The sequence below is a fragment of the Alnus glutinosa genome, chromosome 1 (genome assembly GCF_958979055.1).
Source record: "Alnus glutinosa chromosome 1, dhAlnGlut1.1, whole genome shotgun sequence".
Lineage (NCBI taxonomy): Eukaryota > Viridiplantae > Streptophyta > Magnoliopsida > Fagales > Betulaceae > Alnus > Alnus glutinosa.
The window spans coordinates 19,910,659-19,929,044 of NC_084886.1; the positions used below are offsets into that span (position 1 = coordinate 19,910,659).

The 18,386-nt window shown below is 35.9% G+C and overlaps 1 protein-coding gene across 2 annotated transcripts; it reads left to right on the forward strand.

The window, feature by feature from the left end:
* Positions 1-742: 742 nt before the first annotated feature.
* LOC133876438 (sulfhydryl oxidase 2) lies at positions 743-16,978 on the forward strand. 2 transcript variants are annotated; one of them, XM_062314721.1, is made up of 12 exons: positions 743-1,205; positions 1,807-1,831; positions 1,915-2,007; positions 6,444-6,625; positions 10,291-10,360; positions 10,464-10,532; positions 10,624-10,697; positions 10,783-10,933; positions 12,737-12,777; positions 15,645-15,791; positions 15,880-16,362; positions 16,531-16,978. In XM_062314721.1, the coding sequence occupies exons 1-11, from the start codon at positions 988-990 to the stop codon at positions 16,349-16,351; spliced, it is 1,542 nt and encodes a 513-aa protein (XP_062170705.1). In that variant the 5' UTR covers positions 743-987; the 3' UTR covers positions 16,352-16,362; positions 16,531-16,978. The 2 variants fall into 2 exon arrangements, with proteins under 2 accessions (XP_062170705.1, XP_062170712.1); XM_062314728.1 differs by having other exon boundaries at positions 15,880-16,314.
* The last annotated feature ends 1,408 nt before the right edge of the window (positions 16,979-18,386 follow it).

Consider the following 18,386-nt stretch of genomic DNA (forward strand, 5'->3'; position numbering starts at 1 on the left):
CAACAAGCTGACGTGGCTGATAGTATTTTATTATTTTTTTACAAAAAGAAAGAAAACAAAACAAAAAAAGTAATAAAATATTACCAGTCACATCAGCTTGTTGTGGGGTTGTTGTGAGAAATAAGTGTAGGGATCATTTCTCTAAAAATTTTAACAGATTCCGTCAAATGCCACGTGTCACCATTTTATTGGCAACACGTGGCGCTGAATGTCCATCTTAATAAAATAATATAAATTTATTAAAAAAAAAAATAAAAATACTTATTTTTTTTTTTAAAAATTAAAATTAAAATTCAAAAAAGATAAACAAAAACAAAAAAAAGGCAAAAGGTGGCAAGGGTTGCTGCCAGGTTTTTTTTTTTTGTCTTCTTTTTTTTTGGTTTTTTTTTTAAAAATAAATAAATAAATAAATTTATTAATAATTTTATATTTTTTATGAAGATGGACACGTGTCGCCATCTTATTGGAGACACGTGGCGCTGACGTGTAGGTTTAACAGATTCCGTCAAAATGGTGGACGGAAAATCGACCCAGGGAGTAAAACGTAATTATTGCATATCACAGGGACCTCCCTTGTACTTTTTAAACCATAGGGAGTGAAAAATAATTATAACATATCACAGGGACCAACGGTGCAATTATTTAAAACAAAAAAAAGAAAAAAGTATGATATAATATAATATAACCATCGAGATTATAAAAGTTTTAAATAATTTAATTTCAAAATACTGATTAGAATTTGAAGTTTCAAACAACGACACCCAAGTCGGAGAGGTCGAGCAGAACGGAGTTACGGAAACGTAAAACTCACCCATTTCTGCGACGGATCTGCGATCGTTGCCATAACACTGACAATTAACGGGAACCCTTAAACAGGTCTCTACCCCATCTTTCCTTCAAAACAAAAACCTCTGAAACTACGCACTTACACGAAACCCTAGTGGTGGAAGAAGATTCGTCGGCGCATCCGATTGGGTCTTAAATTCCATGTCTCAAATATATTTGGTTCTGAGTCTTCTGAGCCTTCTTTGGTTGAGCTCCAGAGCGACGTCGGTTTCTTCAGGGTCGCGATCGATCCTCCGGGCGATCGACGCCGAGAACGGGGATCTTCGCGATTACGCCGTCGATCTGAACGTCACGAACTTCGATGCGGTCCTCAGGGACACCCCTGCCACCTTTGCCGTAGTCGAATTCTTCGCTCACTGGTCAGTATTTCGAATTTAACCCCACAAAGAAAAAATAAAAATGAAAATGGTTGCATTTCAGGTTGTAAAACAAAAAAAAAAAAAAATTAGTTGAATGGAATATTTGAGATCTATAATTTGGATATTCTTTGGGTTTACTTGCATTAAAAGATTTAAATGTTAAGAAAACTACTGGTTGTGGAAATGTTATTTGAGCCAATTGAAGCTGTTTTACGCAATTTCTTAACATGTTAATGTCTTGTTGGTTGATATATGAAATGGACAATCCAAATAAAAAGTTGAATAATTTCAAACGCGCCTTTTTTTTTGGGGGCGTGTGTGTGTGTATTGAAGCTGTTCTTAGCGTTATCTTGCAGTTTGGCTGACCTGGATTGCTAGTCTGAGTTTAGGATAAAGTAAACGAAGACATGGTTTACTACTTTTGCCACTCAAACTGAAGGGATTGGCAGCCAAGTGATTGCCTTTTATGTTTATTTTCAAAATAGCTATATTTTTTTTTATTACTTTTTTTTCTCTGCATTTATTCAAGAACTTAGAAAATATGATATTCGTTTGTCATGTGGAGTTTAAATTTATTAACATAATTTTATTGTTCTATCAGGTGCCCTGCCTGCAGAAATTATAAGGTATGGTTTGCTAAAATTTGTGGCTTGTAATTCCTAGGGGATGTTGTTCATTATTTGTTGTTGATTAAAAGTCAATTGTGCAGCCCCATTATGAAAAAGTTGCTAGGCTTTTTAATGGACCTGATGCAGTGCATCCTGGAATCATATTGATGACTAGGGTAGACTGTGCATCGAAGGTATTTATGCTGTGCTTTCTTGATTACTTTTTTCACATGGTTTGATATATTTGGTGTCTGGAAATTAGATTCTTATATATGTATATATTTTTTTTATATGAAAAACGGTAGTACTTTTCTCCCGAGCACTGGCCATTGACTTAACTGTGGGTGTCAACTGGGTTAGCTGATTAAGTCTCTTGCTGTCGTACAAGGGGCTTTGAATTGAATCCTGCCTACGACAAGGAAGGAGGGGGTTATGGGATGGGAGATATCCACTGTTTATATAAGTCTCTCCACTGTCTTGGTGAAGTGTTTTAACTGTTAGAAAGCCAACCCTATTGTTGCAAATTAGTCTCATACCCAGAGGGTCCTATTGAATTCAACATTTTCTGTGTTTTGTGGTCCATGTTAGTATTACTTTGAATAGAATTCTGTGTGTGTTATTTGCTCCAGTATGTGAAAGTCACTTATGTGATATATTGTTAACAATTATTTCTATTCAGTTCATGTCCAAACTCCTGGAAGAACAATGTGACATATTAAAGCACAACCCACTCCTAACTCTATTCAAACTAATAAGAGTCCTAGTGAGTGTGTTAAGGAGAAACCCGGTTGATCACAACTACCATTGAAAACCGGTTCCTAAAGAGATGGAGTCCTACTTGTATTTACTAGAAGAGTTTGAACTGCGGTTCCTAAAGAGATAGAATCCTACTTGTATTTACTAGAAGAGTTTGAACTGTATTTTGTTTACTTTAGGCTGCTGATCATAGTTTTTGTATTTAGATTAGGTTTATCTCTAAGAGATAGTATTAGACTAGGAAGCAAGTACTTTGATGTTATCTTGTATCATGTATAAACTCTATATAAATCAATAGATGCTCACGAGATGAGTAAGCTTGAAAAGCCAAATATTATTTGTTTCTACATGACACAATCATAGAAATCATCCAAGTGAACCCCTGATATTTTCTTTCTTTTCATTTTTTCCCCTTTGCTATGTATTCCTTAGTTTATACAAATTTGGAAATAAGCCCATCTAAAGTTTCATTTCGCTTCAAAATCCTATAAATCGCAACCAATACTTTTTAAATTATTTCTTTGGATGAATAATTCAGATCTTATTGAGAAAAAAAGGGTTAAACCCTCGTACACGAAAAGTATACAATAGGGACTTAAACCACTACTTTTTAAATTATACTAGTGTTTCATTGCCAAAGAAATAATAGAATTTTCTTTTGTTGCTCTGACTAAGAAATAGATCTATTCTTTTCTTGCCCATTCTCTCTTTTTCTTCTTATTTCCTCTAAAATCCAATCGTGATTATTGTTTTCTTTTTCACATTGAAATTGATATCATCTATCACTCATTAACTCCAATCTTCTCTCCCAATTACATGGAGTTGATGAATCATAAATCAAAACAGGATCCTATTCTGCAGGGTGCTAAACTATCTTTTGTAAATGCAAGGACAAACAGCCCAGAAAAAAATTCAAAGACAAACTAACTCAAACAGGTCCTGATTAAGGATTTTCTCCATGTATAGGCTTGGTTTCAGGGATAGTATTCCTTTAACTTTCGCTGCACATTTCTTGTAAGTTTTAGTTTCATTTGTCTGTACTCCTAATTGTCCTAACGTGTCCAAAGTTCTGTCAATTGGGTGCTTAGTTGGAACAAAAGCCAATTGATCAATGATTACGACAACTTAGTTGCACCCCTTGTATACTTATATCAGTAAAGCGCCAAAGGAATACAATAATCACTTCCAAATTAGAATTGGCTCATTTATCTAGTTCTATCAGAAAACCTGTAAAGAATCCTTTACAGGATTAGCATTGATTGATAATCTGGTGTTAATAGCTAAATCTTCTGTCCTTGCAAGATAGCGTTCAAGTCTAAACTAGAGAAAATGAATTGAAACCCTTCCAGCAAATAGCCAACAAACGATCTGCTCCTCCTTGATGTGGATGCTTCTGAAAGTGCTACTTTTCTGGCATTCTATCTCTTCTCCTTTGCTCGCGTAAGCTCCATTTTAGATTTTCTTAATATGCTGGACTTTGGAATGGCTTGTTATTTTTTTAGACACTTCTTCTGTATATGACCTATGTACTTGAGTTTGTCATTGGACTTGTTGTGGGGGATGGAACCAAGATCAACTTTTGGCATGATTTGTGGTGCGGGGACACGACTCTTAAGGTAGCTTTTCCATCTTTATTTGGTATTGCTTGTGTGAAGGACGCTGCTGTTGTGGATAATTTGGAGTTTTTGGGCGGTTCCAACCAGTGGAACGTGAGCTTTACTAGGGAGGTGAATGTTTTTGCTTCATTTTTCCAGGCGTCGCATTCAGTTAAATGTGAAGAGGTAGTGAAGACAAGATGTGGTGGGTCTCCTCCAAAAAAGGTTTGTTAAAGGTCAAGTCCTTTTACTCCTTTGCTTGCTATGGAGGTTGTTGCTTTCCCTAGAAAAGTGTTTGGCGCACTTAGGCTCCTTCATGGGCTGCCTTTTTTACGTGGTCCACGACTCTTGTCAAGATCCTTACCCTAGACAATTTCAGGAAGCGGCATGCTATCATGATAAACAGATACTATATGTGTTAGAAGACTGGGAGTCTGTGGATCATCTTCTTCCTCACTGCGACAGGCTTCTGCTTTGTGGAGCACTCTCTTCAGTCGTTTCGGGATGTCTTGGGTTATGACCAGACGGGTTATTGACTTCCTTACTTGTTGGTGGTCCTCTGGAAGGTCAATGAGTGTTGCGGTGTGGAAAATGACGCTCATTTGCCTCTTTTGATGTTTATGGAGGAAAAGAAACAATAGGAGCTTTGAGGATTTGGAAAGTACTTTGGAGAAGATTTTATCCTCGTTTTACTTTACGTTGTAACCCTTTTTCGTTTAGTTTTGATGTCTTTCTTGCTCATTTTTCTCTTTCTAATTAGGTGTTTCTTTTGTATACTATCGGTGTACGAAGGGGCGCCTTACGCTTTTTAATGAGATTGGTTTCTTACTTATATAAGAAAAAAGGAATAAATGATTAAGGGTTGGAGTATCCAACATAAAAACTTAAGTTAGCGGGTGGAGAGACCCATCTAGTAGATAAACCCATATCAGATCCTAGACACAACCAATGTGGGATTGCTTAATACCCCCTTACATGTCAAGGTCTTAGTGAAACCAAAATCAAGACAAATGGACTTGATGGTCCAATCGAAGTTGAAACAAAGACAAACAGTTATACTACATTGATCCAAGAACAAACAATTGGACTTTGATACCATGTTAGGTCATCCAACCTAAAAACTTAAGCTAGTAGCTAGAGAAACCTTACTAGCGCATATATCAATATCAACTCCCAAATACAACCATGTGGGAAAGTGTTGTCCCGTTTATGGGCATCAAGGCCTTACTTGCAGAACTTTCAAGGGTTTTCACTTATCAAAACTAATGGTATTAGAGCCGATAGTTTGGAACAAGTGTAACCAAGAGTATATGGCTTGCAGGAGGTGTAGGCTCTTAGTCATGTGTTGAGTGGTTGATTGAACATTGTTGTATCAAGCTCTTGTAACTAGCTTAAATTTTATGGTTGGATTTTCTAACATTAAGAAGTAGACAAGAACAAGCAAATTTAAGGAATGAATATTATAAGAAAAGTATTATGAAAAACAGCAATATGAAGCACAAAAGAGTGAGGTGGTTCCAATGCTAGTTTTCATGCCTCCTATCTACTCTTTTTTTTTTTTGATAAGTAGTGAAAAACTTTATAGAAAAAACGTAAGGCGTCCCTAAGTACACATGCTGTATACACAGGGAGCTCCCACAAGCCCAAATTCCTAGAAAAATAAAAAACACACACAAACCCAACCAACCCAGAAGGCCCACAACCCCAAAACTCACAAGATAACAAAGCCCAAAACACTCAAACACTAACAAGCGTGAGCCTTGCCTTTCCCATGCCTTTCCTACTCATCTTTTATGATGACGAATATATTGGAAAGGTGTTTTCCTTGGTCAGTTCCTTTTAAAATGTACCTCTTTCATAAAAAAGAAAGTCATTTCCTTGACAACTTGACAACAATCAACGATAGTAATATTATCTTTTATATTAACTACCACGCCCCCTTTTTGGGGGTGTGGGTGGGGGGAGGCAGATGGTTAGTTTGGAGAAAATAATACGTTTAAAGGAGAGCTAATGGAGGGACGACAAAATTTAAGAAGACAATTACTATTCAGATGAGTGCTCTATAGCCATGATTTAACCTTTAGTGATAGAATATTTGTGTCTAATTTTTTCATCTCAGTTCTTGTCATTATGCTGATTTTGGTGTTGATCTATTATCCCCTCTCCTTCTGTAGTTATCACATTTCTCTTATTGCTTCTTTAAATGACACTTAATCCTATTTATTTTAAAGCATGGATTGGTGATTAGTCCTTCTCCTCTCACTTGTCTGACAGAACAGATAAACACTAAACTTTGTGATAAGTTTTCTATTGGTCATTATCCAATGCTCTTTTGGGGCCCTCCTCCTAAATTTGTATCGGGTGGTTGGGAACCTAAACAAGAGAAAAGTGAAATACGTCTCATTGATGACGGACGGACAGCTGATCGATTGCTTAATTGGATCAACAAGCAAATGGGCAGGTATGAGGTATTTACATCTATTTATTGTTTGAAGGTTATATTGTAATATGTGTTTTACTTAAAGCAGGTATCATGTTGGAATTTACACTTTTAGTGTTGTGATTTATAAATATGTATTTAACTTTGGCAGTTTTCACATCCTGTGTTTTTTTGAAAGTTTTCTCATGCATTTGTACCTTTGAGGTGCATAAATTGGATGCATGGAAAATAGTCCTTCAAATGGGAAGTTTAAAATAAAGTAGAACTTAAAAAATACACAAATATTCTCAATGTGCTTAATTAGGAGTTTATTTTTTACTTTTATAAAATTGACGCTTTACAATGTGGCTAAGTAGGTCTTGGTTTTTACTTTTCCAACTATATAAATTGTCAATAGAATGAGCATCCTCCCCCCCCCCCCCCCCCCCCTTTTTTTTTGAAAAAGAGAAAAAGAAATGTGAAAGAAACAAAGTACGTCGTTAGAGTGGTTTAGTGAGAAACAAGTTGAAGTATTTGTTTCTCTTGGTCTAGGATGCCTCTGTAGGGGTAGAAAAGACCCATGCTTCTAACATGGACTTTCTGAGAGTTGTCCTTGCTCTCCTTAATTCGGAATAGGCTAATTTTTTTTTTAAGTAATGAAAAATTTATAATAAGCGTAAGGCGCCCCTAAGTATATAGGCAGTATACACACATGAAGTACCTAACTAAAATGAGCAAAACAAAAGCCCAAGCAAAACAACAAAAAGACCTCGGCTTTGAGTTTTGAGTTGGGTGTTTTTTAATCATATCAGATTTGAGTTGGAAGATGGTTCCAAAATTAGATTATGGCATGGCAAATGGTATCGGGATTAGGAGTATTTGTAATGTTTTGCTTGTGTGAAGGATGCTTCCGCGACAGATTATTTGGAGTTACCCAATGATTCCCATAAGTGGGATGTAAACTTTATTAGAGATGCCCATGATTGGGAGGTGGATGTTTTTGCTTTGTTTTTTAACTTGTACTCCTTTAGATAAAGATAGGGAGATGAAGACAAGCTTTGTTGGGATCCCTCCAAGAGTGGGGAGGTTTGACATTAAATCATTCTATATCGTCCTTGTACCTCATGATAGCACCCCCTTTCTTTGGAAAAATAGTTGGCGGAATAAGGTTCCCTTGAGAGGCATTTTTTGCTTAGACAACCACCCTAGGGAAGATTCTCACCATGGATAACCTAAGCAAATGACTTGTTATTATGGTTGACTAGTTTTGTATGTGTAAGAGGAGTGAGGAGCCTCTGGATCATCTCCTTTTCTATTTTGAGATTGCTAGTGCCTTGTGGAGTACTATTTTCGGTTGTGTTGGGTTAGCTTGGGTCATGCCTAAGAGAGTAGTAGACTTTTTTGCCTGTTGGAGAGGGTTGAGAGGCAGTCCTCAAAGTTCAACTGTGTGGTAGATGGTTTTGTCTGGTCTTTTGGAGGGAAATAAATATGAATACAATGAGAAAACGGTGATGGAACTGAAGTCTTTCTTTTTCAAAACTTTTTATCATTGGACAACCACTTTAGATTCCAATGTGCCTAGTTTTCATGATTTTCTTGAATTGTTCTCTCTTTTTAGCTAGGTGTTTCACTTGTATACTCCCTGTATACTTGAGTTTGTGTCTTGCGCTTTTAATGATATTTCGTTTGCTTTTGAAAAAAAAAAAAAGTATTCGTTTCTCTTGGTTAGAAACGTAGATTGTTAAATAGGTTGTCTTTCTTCGGGCATTTTTGTCTTTCTTTAGGAGTGGGGTAAATCATTTGAGATTTGGTCATGTTGAGGGTTGCATAGTGCAATTAAAAGGGTTGCCTCTTAGAGGGAGTGAAAATCATTTGAAAAATACACTTTAAAATAAATTGAATCTATATGTTTCCTTGACAACCATTCTATGCAAAATGTTTTGGGACTTCCCTTTCATAATATAAGGATCATAGATTCAGTTTTCGTTTACTGTAGTGGATGATTTCCTTTCAATACAAGGATGTTGGTGGTGTAAGTACATGAGGTTTTTCATTGTCAGAATCTTTATATAAATGGCTTTTTTGTTTTGTTTTGTTTCTTCCTTTATTTGTGCTAGAATAGTGATTAAATAATCGAATTCACTATTTCTTATCAGCTTAAGTTTTTTTTTTTTTGGATAATTGGTGATTTAACACAGTATTATATCTGATATCTTGAATTTAAACCACAATTCCATATTTTACCTTTTATTTTTGTTAAATATTGCACTTGTTAAGCCTCACTTTTTGAGGGATTTGAACCCACAGATAAGGGGGAGTGTTATAATATCAATTAAATAGTAGTTGATACTCAATAATTGTTTCCACATATAATGTCTTAATTAATTGTTTTCGATATACATTCTTTGGGGAATTATTGTAACCAGATGAATTATGTAATCTGGGTTTTTTCTTTAGTTCAAATTTATTTACTCGCTCAAAACGCCATGTGTTTGCATGCTTGGGTGCACATCTTACGTCTTGTAATGTAATGTAACATCTAGCAATGGAATGTTATTGTCATATATTTTTTCTTTATAAATAAATACTTTAGGGTGCAATAGTAGTGCATGGGGGGGCGGGTGGGGGGGTATAGGAGAGAAGATAAAAAAAAAAGGTAAAATAGAAAAGAATAGTAAAGGAAGTGGAAGATAATTCAAGATCTAAACTTTAACAAGGCAACGAAACTCAAGAAGGAGCCTCTATTAGCAAATATATATATATATATATATATATATATATATATATATATATATATATATATATATATATATATATATATATATATATATATATATTTTGGATAAATAATTCAGATCTTATTGAGAAAAAATGGTTAAACCCACGTACACGAAGAGTATAGAATATGGACCCAACCCTATAAGTTGCTACAATGTAAAAGCAAATGATCCAAAAACAGCCTCTATTAGTAAATATGGAGTGTTCTAGCCATGAAAACAGCCCGAGGATATCTATCTTCTACTTTTCAATAGGATTCTCTTTCCCATTAAAAGCCCATACTATCTCTCTCTGGCTAGTTACTCCACGGGAAACTAGGTAGTGTTGGCTTGTCCCATATCTTATATCTCCAACACACCGATAGAATCAATCTGAATTGGGCTTAAGCCATTAGTCTGATGTTTTAAGACAAACAATTAAATTTAATTTACGTAAACAATAATGTGGTTGGGGTATGCTTAATTACAATTATCCACACTTTCGCAGGGTACACACCAAGACTTTATTGTGCAAAATGGTTAGTACAGCAAAGTTAAGCAATTAAATGACGAATCACATCAATTTATAACAGGATAGTATAATAGTTCTGTACATTACATGTACTATACAGGAGAACGATCTATGTGTCAAATTAAGCTAAACTGTTTTGCTACTTCATACAGGCTACATTCCATTAGTTTTAAACCATGAAACCATAATTCTTGTGACCAAGTTCTTCTGTATGCTAGCATCTAATGTGTTAGTGGGTTGATGCTTGAATCAGACATGGCAAACCAAGCACTGGGGAGATGACAATGGCCACTTAGACATTTTATTTTGTAAATTATTGTGCATATTTTAGCTTCTAGAGTTACTTATAAAAAAAAAAAAAAATTTAGCTTCTAGAGTTGTTCTTTTTACTATATTCTAACGTGCTTTTAACTTTGCAGCTCTTTTGGCTTGGACGATGAGAAATTTGAAAATGAGCATCTTTCATCAAATGCCTCGGACCCTGGACAGGTCTGCACAAGAACATTAGATAAAATTGCTCCACTTATATTACAAATTAAAGTTTGTTCTATATGAAATAAAATATTAACTCTTGCAACACAACTCTTGTAAGATTGCACGAGCTGTATATGATGTTGAGGAGGCAACGTCAACGGCCTTTGACATCATCTTAGAACACAAGGTATGCTTTTTTGTTTTCTCGTCAGCCTTTACTAGTTTGGGCTCATTATTGCTAATGAATTCCATCCATCTATTTTATGCATGTGTTTCAGATGATCAAACCAGAAACCCGGGCTTCGCTAATAAAATTCCTGCAACTTTTGGTGGCTCATCATCCTTCTAGGAGGTACAGACAAAACTTTCCAGTATGTCACTTTTCTCTGCCTAATATGATTCTTCCTCCATTGTTTCAATCTAGAAATATATGGCAGGTGTCGGAAGGGCAGTGCAGAGGTGCTTGTGAACTTTGATGACTTGTGCCCATCAGACATGTGGTTGACTGGTAAGCAGGAAGATGGTAATGGAAAGGGCGCATTGAGGAATTTTCAGATTTGTGGAAAAGATGTTCCTCGAGGATATTGGGTAGATACTCAAAGGCTGTGTTTCATCTTATTAAATTTACTATCATTCTCTCTGTTGCACAGACTCGGTTTAAGAAGATACTCTTTTACCTAGATTTTGGTATTGGCTGATAAATATTTGACATGATTTTGTTCAATTACATTTTATGCTTTCTTTTACAATTATGGACATATTGTTTAGTTATTAATATTGGCAGTATAGAAGCACTAAGTAATGTTCTTCCAACTAGATAATGGCCTATTAAGTGCTGAAAATATCATAAGCAGTAAGTATTGCTAGTCTTCATCATTGATGCAATCAAGATTGATGCGCGGCTTGTAAATTAGAAAAATGTACAAAGGGGCTTCAAAAGAAAACTCTGGGGCTGGTTCATTGAAATTAGAAGTTATCAGTTTCATTGTTTATTGACTTTTGTTTAACTACTTTTGGGGGTGTTAGGGTTATTCAAGTTCAATCTAGAATTGGTTCAGGTTTAAGGGATTTACTATGATGGGCTTTAGTTTTATGTTATTGGTCTGGCCTAGTTTTACATGTAAACTCATAATTAAGGTTAGTTTGGGTCCAAGCAATATGCTTGGGGACCAAGTTAAAAAAAAAAGAAAAGAAAAGAAAAGAAAAGAGAAATCTGCATATATCCACTTAATCAAGGGTTTGTGTTATTTTGAGGGGAAAAAAAAAAAAAATCAGATTTTGATATTTCGCTTCTGTTTCTTCTCTTGGGCTTTGATTTTGAGCTCCTCAGCTCTTGAAGATTCTCCATAGCTCATGTTGTATGAGCCAATCTTGCTGGAAATTGTAGAACAACATATCTGCAACCTTTAAGTGATACATCAGGTGTATTTGGGCTCTCCAGCACCTCTGGCTGTTGGACCATCCACCTGGGCTATATCAATAAACATCTATATTGCATCTCGAACTATTGTGTTTTTTGTTGATAAGTGAAATTTTCTTTCGCAAGACAAATTGCATCTCGAACTATTGTGTTTCAATTAAAGCAATTGAAGTGGCTCAAACTATGATATTGTTAAAGAACTTCTGGCTAGGGCCCATAACAGGAAATAGTTATAGTTAGACCCACAGAAATTGACCAATGTCATTCTGGAAAACTAATAAATATTGCATGCCTAAACTATGGCCTATGCCTAGCACATCCTACTCCTGATGTTGTTCTCGTTTTCTTTCCTGAAATTTACTAAGTAAATGAGATTCATTAGAGTATCACTTCAGACTGTTCAGTTGGAAACTGCCGCTTGGCATCCCTTGGACTTACAGTATAGCAATGAGTTCCTTCAGTGCTTGCTGACTACTCAGGTTGTCTACAGCTTAAGAATAAATAATTGTTATATACTTTCATGATTGATTTTTTGAAAGATCTGTTTCTTCCCACGTATTTATGATGTTGTATAGTTACTGATTTGATGGTCATGAGATTCTTGAGGAAGTTGAAATTGTATCCAAATATGATATGATTTGAGTAATAGTACGGATGGTGGTTTATTGTTTGCGGGCATCAGTGCTTCAGTCATTTACCTAGTCCTTGCAGAGGTGAGTGATATGCCAAGTCCGTGTTTGGGACGATCCTTAAATGCCTTTTTAGTAAGATTTTTTTTTTTTTTTCACTTACCTATTGCTGGCTAGTACAATTGTTTCTGCAGTGAATTTATCCATTTTAAGTCCTTTTTTTTTTTTTTTTATTGGTTGGTTACTATATTGGTTGTTGATTCAATTTCTCATGATGTTATATTGTATTAGTGGAAGAAAATTCCCTAACTGTTTTGATTACCTTTGCATGTTCTTTTGCAGATGTTCTGTCGTGGCAGCAAGAATGAAACTCGGGGCTTTAGGTAGTGGTTTGTTTTGTATACTTCAAATTTTGCTTAATGGTTTAGCGTGTTAATCATCGTTCACATAGCAAGTATCAAACTTTTGCATTTTGATATTTAGTTTGTGTGCCTCAAAATAAGTTTTATTTTTAAGTACCTTCACAAAATCACAGAAAGCAGCTATCTTGCTCCATGCGCAATGGTGATGTTCTTAGAAGAGAATACTAAGAAGTTTCCACCAAAAAAAAAGGTTAAACAAATCTGTACAACTGACTGACGTTCTTTTGCAGAGTCCTGCATCTAGGAGATACCTGGTGTAATGGGATAGGCTTATAGAAGGGGATATATGGAGATGTGGATGGTTAGTTTCATTTGCTGCTCACACAGTTAAGGGCTTGTGAGGGTGGTGCCATAAATACACATTCCTAAATCCATATATGGTGGGGGTTGTTAATCAACATCATGGTTGTGCCATTTCTTGATGTGTCCTAAGAGGAAGGCAAAGCTACTACTTATTGTTGCTTTCTGGAAGTTGTTTTAGGAGACAAACAAAGTATGACATTTTTATCATAAACTAGTTCATTAATAAAAATAGGCAAGCATGTGTTGGTATATTTGTCACAGTCCAGGGAAAGCGCTAGCCACATCTGTACTATCACTCCAAAAGGACTAGTAAAGTTACAATTGGAACTCCCTAAAATCACTTTAGTCTCACTTAGTGAGGAACTAATGTGAGACTTAACACTCATGAATGTTTTTATAATCCATCCACTCGAAGTAGGACTAACTTTCTGGGATATCACAATCTCCCTCACTCAAATTCTTAACGTCCTCGTTAAGACTCACGTCATGGAGTTCCTCTATGGCACATGGTGTTATTAGATTGGTCTGATACCATATGTAATGACCTAGGAAAAGGCTAGTCATATATGTGCTATTACTTCAAAAAGACTAGTCAAGTTACAATTGGAGCTCCCTAGAATCGTTTATAAAGCTTAAGTCTCACTTAGTAAGGAACAATGTAAGACTTAGCACTTATGAGTATCTTTATAATCCACCCACCAAGAGTGGAAATAACTTTTTAGGGTGTTGCAATATTGTTTGTGGCCATCTTGTGGTAGGTGGAAAAGGTAGTTTCATTGATGAGGCAGTTAAAGCAGCAGCAGTGGAGTGGCAAATTGGCAATGAAAGCTGGAGGCTAGTGGGGATGGAGATGGGAGTAGTCGAAGAGGAGGCAGAGTGGTGACAATGGCGGAGATGTTGGTTGCATTTGTAGCTATGATGGTTTTAGTTGAGTTGTTGACTGTAATTGAGATGGTAGATGTGATTCTACAGGTGGTGGTGGTGTGTTGGGTTTCTGGTATTGGTGTCAGAGAAAGCATTAATTTTGCTTCCAAAGAAAATAGTGTCTGGATTCCATTGTTACACACACACGCACACACACACACACACACATAACTTAGAAGGTATTAAATTCATCACGACTTTTTTTTCCCCCTTTTAGACAAAAGAAAACAACAAAATGTTTTTTACTGCATTTGTTTCATTTCTCTTGTTCATGTATATATTAATTTTTGGATTGTAAGATCAGGAGGCGTGCTTATGAGATGGTATCTTGATGCTTCTTGTTCGTAGGTTCCCCATGTAAGGACCCAGGGAAAGCGTTAACCACATCTGACCTATCACCCCAAAATGACTAGTCAATTTGGAGCTTTCATAGAATTACTTATAAAGCCTAGTTTTACTTAATAAGCAATGGAGGACTTCACACTGATGAATGTCTTTATAAATCACTCACTTTTTAACCCCAAGGGGTTGGCTCAAGTGGTAAGGGCCTTAGTATTGGTAGCATTTCCATTAGGTCTAAGGTTCGAATCTCCTTGGGTGCAAACAATTCATTGGGACCAGCCTGTCGGTGAAGTCGGAGTATTACCCGATCTATGTAGAGGGGGTGCTTTGCACGGGTCCGAGGTTTATCCGACAGGGATTGGTATACGAAATGACCCTGCTTTGGAGAGGTTCCTCGTCATAAAAAAAAAAAAATTACTCACTCTACGTGGACTACTCATCTTTCTAATGTGGACTGGTGTGTTATAATCTCTCCCCTTTAGACCATTGACGTATTTGTCAAGACTATGTCATGTACTGATCTAATACTACATGGTGTTACTAGGTGACTTTAATACTATTTATAATGATCCAGAGCATTTGTGCGCTTCTCTAGAATCACTTATAAATCCCAATTTCACCTAGTAAGTAAGCAATGTGTAACTTAGTACCCATGAATGTCTTATAAACTATCCAAATTACCACTCATCTTCCCAATGTTGGAAAATCTTCCACTCTTAAAACCTGATGTCCTCTTCAGTTCCGCGTCATGAAGTGTTTTAGTACCATATGACATTACTAACTCACCAAGTGTTTTTGATAATGACCCAGAGAAAGCGCTATCATCTTAAAATGACTAGTTAATTTGAAGCTTCCTAAAAAATTACTTATAAAGCTCAGTTTCATCTAATAAGTAAGCAATGCGAGACTTAGCACGTATGAGTGTTTTTATAAACTACCACTCTATATGGGCTACTCATCTTCCTAATGTGGGATGGGGGTGTTACACACCATTTGATAGCTTACCCAATATATCATATACATTGTTACTTCCTTACTACACGTTTACAACTCCCTTGACTATGTAATATTAACACCCTCAATCACTAATGCAATTGCAATATCAATTTTCCACCTCAGTAAAAGCTACTGCTTATACTTTTGGTTGTTATAGTCTTCCAGCTAAAAGTTATTTCCCTTTTACTTTTAAGTCTCCTCCCAACTATGGGAGTTCTTTCAGTGGTGTTCTTTTGACATGTTGCTTTCTTCTCTGTCTGCAGTTGTGGATTGTGGGTTCTGCTGCATTCACTCTCTGTTAGAATTGAGGATGGGGAGAGCCAGTTTGCATTTACAGCTATATGTGAATTTGTGCACAACTTCTTCATCTGTGAGGAATGTCGCCAACATTTTTATGACATGTGTTCAAGGTATGTGCTTCTGAGAATAGTACATATTTCAAATTCTTTAAGCTTCTTTCAGCTAACTTAAGCTAAAAGTGAGTAATCTTGATTTCAGTGTCTCTAGTCCTTTCAACAAAACCCGTGACTTTGCTCTTTGGTTGTGGAGTGCACACAATAAGGTCAATGAGAGATTAATCAAAGAAGAAGCATCTTTAAGAACAGAGGATCCTAAATTTCCGAAGATGATTTGGCCTCCAAAGCAGCTTTGCTCATCCTGTCATCTCCCTCGTAGCCAGAGAAATAATAGCATTGATTGGGACCAGGACGAGGTGTTCAAGTTTTTGACTAATTATTATGGGAAAATGCTTGTATCTCTATACAAGGACAAAAAACTTCTTGGGAATGATGGGGCCAATGGGGCTCTTGAAGATTTGGTGGCCTCAACAAGTGCGGTTGTGGTGCCTGTGGGGGCTGCATTGGCAATTGCTGTTGCTAGCTGTGCATTTGGAGCACTTGCTTGCTACTGGCGTTCACAGCAAAAGAGTCGGAAGTATTTCCACCAACTACACTCTTTAAAGAACATATGATAATTAGGAGGGTAATGAGCTCTTTCAAAAAATTTTAAAAAAGCAGAGCCATTATAAAAAGGGGAGAAAAAAAGGGGGGGAAAAAAAAAAGAAAGAAAAAGAGAGCTAGTGAGCATAGAGTTGGTTGTTTAGAAGGTTTTCAATTTTCTTATTTTGTTTCTTTTTCCACAATATTTCAGGCCTAGGAGAAACTGGAACTAAGATTCTTAAAGGGACATAATCAGACAGGCAATAAGGTGCACAGCCGGGTGAAATCAGGCTCTGAATAGCAAATCCAGAACAAAGCCTTGTACCGAATGCACTGGTTGAGGTCCTCTTCTGTATCCTATTTCAAGCTTTTTTCTTTTTTGACATTTAAAAATATAATGTACAGATTTTGGTACAATAGTCTTAATTTTGGGAGAGAATCACCCTAGATCCGTGCATCTTTGTTTTCTTTTTTCAAAAAATTTATTTTTGTTCATTGCGCGGATTTGATCAAGAAAGATGAGAGAAGAATATATCATTGTTGTCCACGGCCCTTGTAACTCTGTAATTTGAATTGGTGATGATGGGCAGTAACTCTGTAAGATTTGACTTGAGCATTATATTATTCCCACAGATAAAATGCTGTTGTTAGATCTTGAATTGGTATTTGCAGAATGGTGTAGCTGTTTAGCTGTCAATTTAAAATGTGAAAAGATATGGAAAACTTGTTTCTTTGTGATTTTGTTTTCTGTTCTCTTTAAATTTTATATAAATGATGAATTGTATTGACGACTTGAAGAAATAATGAATGCTTCGAATCCATTGTTGATCTGAAAAGATCACCACTGATAATGTATTATGACCCATGTGCACTACTTTTAAAAAATTGAACCACCTCTTGTGCAGTGGCGGAGCCAAAAATTTACTGTTGTTGGGGCAATTAAAAATATGATAAATGCAATTTAAAAAAACAATGAATGTTCGTCAACTTTAACCTTTGAGATTCTACAATTAGAGTTTTAGAAAGGATGTTTTTTAGCTTCAACTCTTAGAGATTTAAGAGGATAATTTTTGAGATTTGAAGTTTTGTCGTTAAAATTTAATTTTAACGATGTATTACTTTCTGAAATGTCAACTTCTTTTTTTTGAATAGATAGTTTTTAATTTCGACGTGATTCATGAACTTAAATTACAACCTTAGAAGAGATTATAAGGGTTGAAAAACTACCGATGAACAATCATAGAATAGAAACAAACATATTTATAATAGTCTAAATGGAAAAAATCATGAAAAAAATCATATAATAAATTAACTATTAGATCAGTCTTTGCTATATATATATATATATATATATATATATATATATATTCCGGGGTTGGTTGAGACTATCGTACATCATTGTGAAATAAAAATATAGCATTTAGCATTACTTTCTTACTTTTTCTCTATACTTATATCTCTTGAAATTTTTTAGAAACTAATTTTATATATGTATCCTATATTATTCTCGAAGTAACAAATTCTGCTTAATGAAACCAAAACAATACAACTTACTATAAAAGAATATGATTCACGAGCAACATAAACTTTTTAAAAACTACTACTTTTTTATTTTCTTTTCAAAGAGCTTGTGGGGGCCACGACCTCCAATGGCCTTAATGTGGCTCCGCCACTGCTTTTGTGGTCAAGGGAATCCCATGGCTCAAGTATTGGTTCGGCTACCCCCAAATCGGCTAATGGGAATAGTCAAACCATTATTTTGGCAACCCTCAAATCAACCATTGAAATGGTGGTTTGACTATTCCTTAACTAGCCATCGGAGGTGGCTCGACCATTCTCAAATTGCCCATTGGGGCGGCCAAACCACTTATTGGCTAAAGGGACATTGAGGGTGGTTGATTTACTCTTGTGGTCAAGGGGATGGCTCGACTACCTCCAAACTGATCATTGAGCCTTGACCAGCTACCCTTAAATCGATCATCAGGTGTGGCTAAATCATTGGGAACCATCATTTCTAATCGTCTTTTTTTTTTTTAATGATCTGGTTTTAAATAAATGGCCCAGGAA

Coding starts and splice junctions, on each gene's coding strand:
- LOC133876438 (XM_062314721.1), top strand. CDS start 988: ATGTCTCAAATATATTTGGTTCTGAGTCTTCTGAGCCTTCTTTGGTTG. Junction 1,832..1,914: donor CTGCCTGCAGAAATTATAAG/GTATGGTTTGCT, acceptor TCAATTGTGCAG/CCCCATTATGAAAAAGTTGC. Junction 10,934..12,736: donor ATGTTCCTCGAGGATATTGG/GTAGATACTCAA, acceptor GTTCTTTTGCAG/ATGTTCTGTCGTGGCAGCAA.